Below are 4,101 nucleotides of genomic sequence, written 5' to 3'. Positions count from 1 at the left end.
CCCTTCCCTGACTCATGCCACACCAGACTGGGTCTGACCTGCTACAATAGAATATACCCCTGGAGGATCAGATGAGGTACCTGGCTTACAGTGAAAAAACAAGGAGCTGAACTGAACCTGGCCAGTTTATTTTTTTTTAATATATTTTTTATTGATTTCAGAGAGGAAAAGAGAGGGAGAGCAAGATAGAAACATAATGATGAGAGAGAATCATTGATTGGCTGCCTTCTGCACACCCCCTAGTGGGGATCGTGCCTGCAACCCAGGCATGTGTCCTGACCAGAATCGAACCATGACCTCCTGGGTCATAGGTCAGCGCTCAACACTGAGCCGTGCCAGCTGGACTCAAACACTATTTTACATAAGAAGGCACACAGTTAGTAGGTCAATACACTACAAACACATGCTAACTTTCTCTGTTTCATTACAGCAAATTCTTCATCATTCTAGAGAAAATGCGACAAAAGTTATATTTCTCATCACTGACGGCTATTCCAATGGGGGAGATCCTAGGCCAGTTGCAGCAATGCTGCGAGATTTTGGAGTGGAGATCTTCACTTTTGGCATATGGCAAGGGAACATTCGAGAGCTGAATGACATGGCTTCTCCCCCAAAGGAGGAGCACTGCTACCTGCTCCACAGTTTTGAAGAATTTGAGGCTTTAGCTCGCCGGGCATTGCACGAAGGTAATGGAAACCTAGTGGCATAGGATGATGCATTTAAACGGGGTTTCTTTATCTCTTACAGCTTGAAACCCACTAGAGCAGTGATGGCGAACCTTTTGAGCTCGGCGTGTCAGCATTTTGAAAACCCTAACTTAACTCTGGTGCCGTGTCACATGTAGAAATTTTTCGATATTTGCAACCATAGTAAAACAAAGATTTATATTTTTGATATTTATTTTATATATTTAAATGCATTTAACAAAGAAAAATCAACCAAAAAAGTGAGCTCGCGTGTCACCTCTGACACACGTGTCATCGGTTCGCCATCACTGCACTAGAGAGTAATATCAAACCCTATGAAGTCCTCGCCAAGCATGATGCCCAGGTGTCCTTGGTGTGTTATGAGATGTGTTGAACTTCATACACAGAGATGGCACTCTGACCTTGCAACAACAGTATCTGTTTTGTTTTTTAACAGCTGTGATATATTTTCACTAAAATATCCATATGCTCCCACCAGGAACCATTAGAATCAATGGAATGCATTTAGGTGTGTGTCGAGGCCACACACAGAGTGGGAAGCCTTGACTTAGATCTCATTTACAGTTACCCGGAGAGATGAAGTAAACATTCAGAGATATGCCTAGTGAATCTCACCAGAATGTTTCCAGAAATACACATGAAGATATTGGGGCAGTAAATGCTTAATGCATACTTCTTGATCTGACAGTTTGAAGATGCATGAACTATGTGAAAGCTGAAGACCATTGCCCCAGCAGAAAATAAGATCAGTAAATCCACTCATTAGAACTCTTTGTACACATTTATAAAGATGATTAGTTGTATGGTTTAAGTTAGATGAACCTCCAGGCAAAACATGGGCATGGGTCTTGGTGAGCAACAGAGAAAGTGTGGACTCTGAGGAAATGACAGGAGATCTGGCCTCGGACCGAAGCCATGTGGCAGATAAGTATGATCCTGGCAGGTATCCGTGTGAAAGATTCGTTTTGATGGGCACATCACAGCAACATGAGATTTTAAGCAATTAGGGATGTTTATAATAAGCAGATCAGCCCCACTGTCATTCCAAGGGACGAGTCCAGGGCAAGACCTCAGGCTAGCTGTGGACACAGCAAAAAATTCCACTTAGCCATCCACTAGCTGAGTGGCTCTTGGCAAATTATTTCACTTCTGAACTCCCTAAGTTTCTTGTTATAAACTAGGGAATGAGAATAGTACCTACTACATCGGATTGCTTCAAAAGTTAAATGGGTTCATACATACGAAATTATTTTTAATGATACTGAGCGCCTATGATACTAAGCCCTCAATAACTATCCTTTATTATTACCTTAAGCAATTTATCTAACATCTATGAGTTTCAGTTTCCTCTATTTTTAAAATACTGTAATATTTAACAGAATTTTATCAGGAGGATTGCATGAACTATTTAAAATTTCATCAAGGATACTGTTCAGCACATGGCAGTTCAGTAACTGGGGTTTTTCTTCATGTCTCTTTTACATAAAACTTAATGATTTACTTAAAGTTGAGAGGCAAACCAGATCCTGCTTCTATTATTTAACTTGTTGTGGTACCGTTATTTAAATCTTTAATCCAGTGATTATACAAGTGGTGGAATTAATCCTTTAGTTAGTAGCTCACAGCAACACCCTCAGCGGTCAGGGTTGTAGTTCATGTATTTGGACAAGGATTTTGGAAATACTGAAGCAGCGGAGCACTGCTGGGTGGACCGACTGCTTTACTTCCTGCCGCATCTGGAGATTCCTCCCTGAAGTACTTAATATCTGCCTGACCCCATGTGGCCTCCAGAACTTGTGATGAGGTCCCGGACCGAAATAACTGGCCGAAACAAATCCCCAGTCTGTGGTAGTGCAAGTAACACAATTTCATATTTGGGTGGGAGTGGGGAACAGTTGGGAATTTGACAGATATGAAAAGATATTTTCTCCAGCTTGCACTTACATCTAACTAGAGCTGTAGCATTCAACCGTTAATTCATTTTTTTTTATTTCCCTCTATCATGGGTAGATCTGCCTTCTGGGAGTTTCATTCAAGAGGATATGTCTCATTGCTCACATCTGTGTGAAGCCGGCAGAGACTGCTGTGACCGAATGGCTAGCTGCAAATGTGGGACACACACAGGTCAATTTGAATGCGTCTGTGAAAAGGGATATTACGGGGAAGGCCTGCAGTATGAGTGCACAGGTGAGTCTCCAGTTTGTGTCTAACTCTGTTCTCTGTTGCCACGTAAACAATGATCCCCAAACTCAAAGGTTTCAGACTTACTGCTCATGAGTTAGCTGGGCAGCCCTTTCGGTCTCGGCGTGTCAACTCATGCATGTGATGAGCTGTGAGTTGGGTAGGCTGTGTGGCTGATCTTAGCTGGTTCTCTTAGCTGGCTGGAGTCTGGTCTAAAATGGGATTGTGTAGGACCACTAGGTGGTCCTTTAGGTGGCCCTTCAGACTCCATCACACCAGCCTGGTGTGTCCATGTGGTGGCAGAATTCCAAGGGGAAGAATGGAAGCTTGCAAAGCCCCTTGAAGCCCAGGTTCAGAACTGGGAAGGGAGGATGTGGGGTGCCTTGTTTGTAATCAGCCAACAGCCAAAACTGTCCTCAAAGCACATAAACCAAAATACGCCTCAGTCTCTGTATGAGATGGAAGCCAGTGGGATTCTTGTCCGCAGGCCCCATGAACTCGTGGGATTGTCACAGAAAAGTGTAACATTCACTTGATGGTACTTTAGCTCTTCTCAAGCCTCCGTAAAGGGATTTCGGAAAGCTCTAAAAGTGCTGTCACTCCAACATGGAATTCACTTCATTGATATTTGTAATTTTACCTCCTCTAGCTTTCTTTACCAGAGGCTCTTGATATTTTAAATATTTTCTCAGAAAGGCAAGAAGAGCAATGTAGGATTCCTGTGTCCTTCATTATATTTTAGGAAATATCTGGTATTTAGAAGTAGTATATAGTTTTTCTATGATAGCATTTTGTTTGTTCTTTTTTTTTTTTTTTACCTAAAAAGCAACATGATTTTTTAATAAGTTTCAGCTCTTCCATGATTTGATGTTTGGGAAAAGTGTATTTCCGTGGAAATTAACATGCACCAGGAACACAGTAGGTTTACTTTATACTATACCACGTGGTCTGTCATTGCTTGGCCATGTGGACATTGCTCTGACATTTGGAAGGTAGGCCTTCTGCCGCACAGAAGCGTGGCCCTCCCTTCTCCACCTGACCTGGCTTTCTCTTTCTTCTTCTCCTCGTAGGCCGTTTCCTCTTGTGCTCTTCTTTTCCTCGCATTAATCTTGCTGCCCCTCTTCCTCCTCCCTCAATTTCCCCTCCCTTCCCTGGGCCTGATCCCAGCTGGCAGATGCATCCTTCCTGGGTCCACCATCCTCCACTCTACCCC

The 4,101-nt window shown here is 42.9% G+C and overlaps 1 protein-coding gene across 1 annotated transcript in view; it reads left to right on the top strand.

Moving 5' to 3' along the window:
* SVEP1 (sushi, von Willebrand factor type A, EGF and pentraxin domain containing 1) overlaps nt 1-4,101 on the top strand; it is a 153,843-nt gene that overhangs the window by 27,434 nt on the left and 122,308 nt on the right. Inside the window, exons 3-4 of the mRNA XM_006771225.2 lie at nt 431-686; nt 2,718-2,894. Coding sequence (XP_006771288.1) covers nt 431-686; nt 2,718-2,894 — 433 coding nt within the window. The remainder of the gene's footprint in view (nt 1-430; nt 687-2,717; nt 2,895-4,101) is intronic.

Source organism: Myotis davidii, unplaced genomic scaffold (genome assembly GCF_000327345.1).
Source record: "Myotis davidii unplaced genomic scaffold, ASM32734v1 scaffold64, whole genome shotgun sequence".
NCBI lineage: Eukaryota > Metazoa > Chordata > Mammalia > Chiroptera > Vespertilionidae > Myotis > Myotis davidii.
This window is presented reverse-complemented; position numbering and strand designations above follow the sequence as displayed.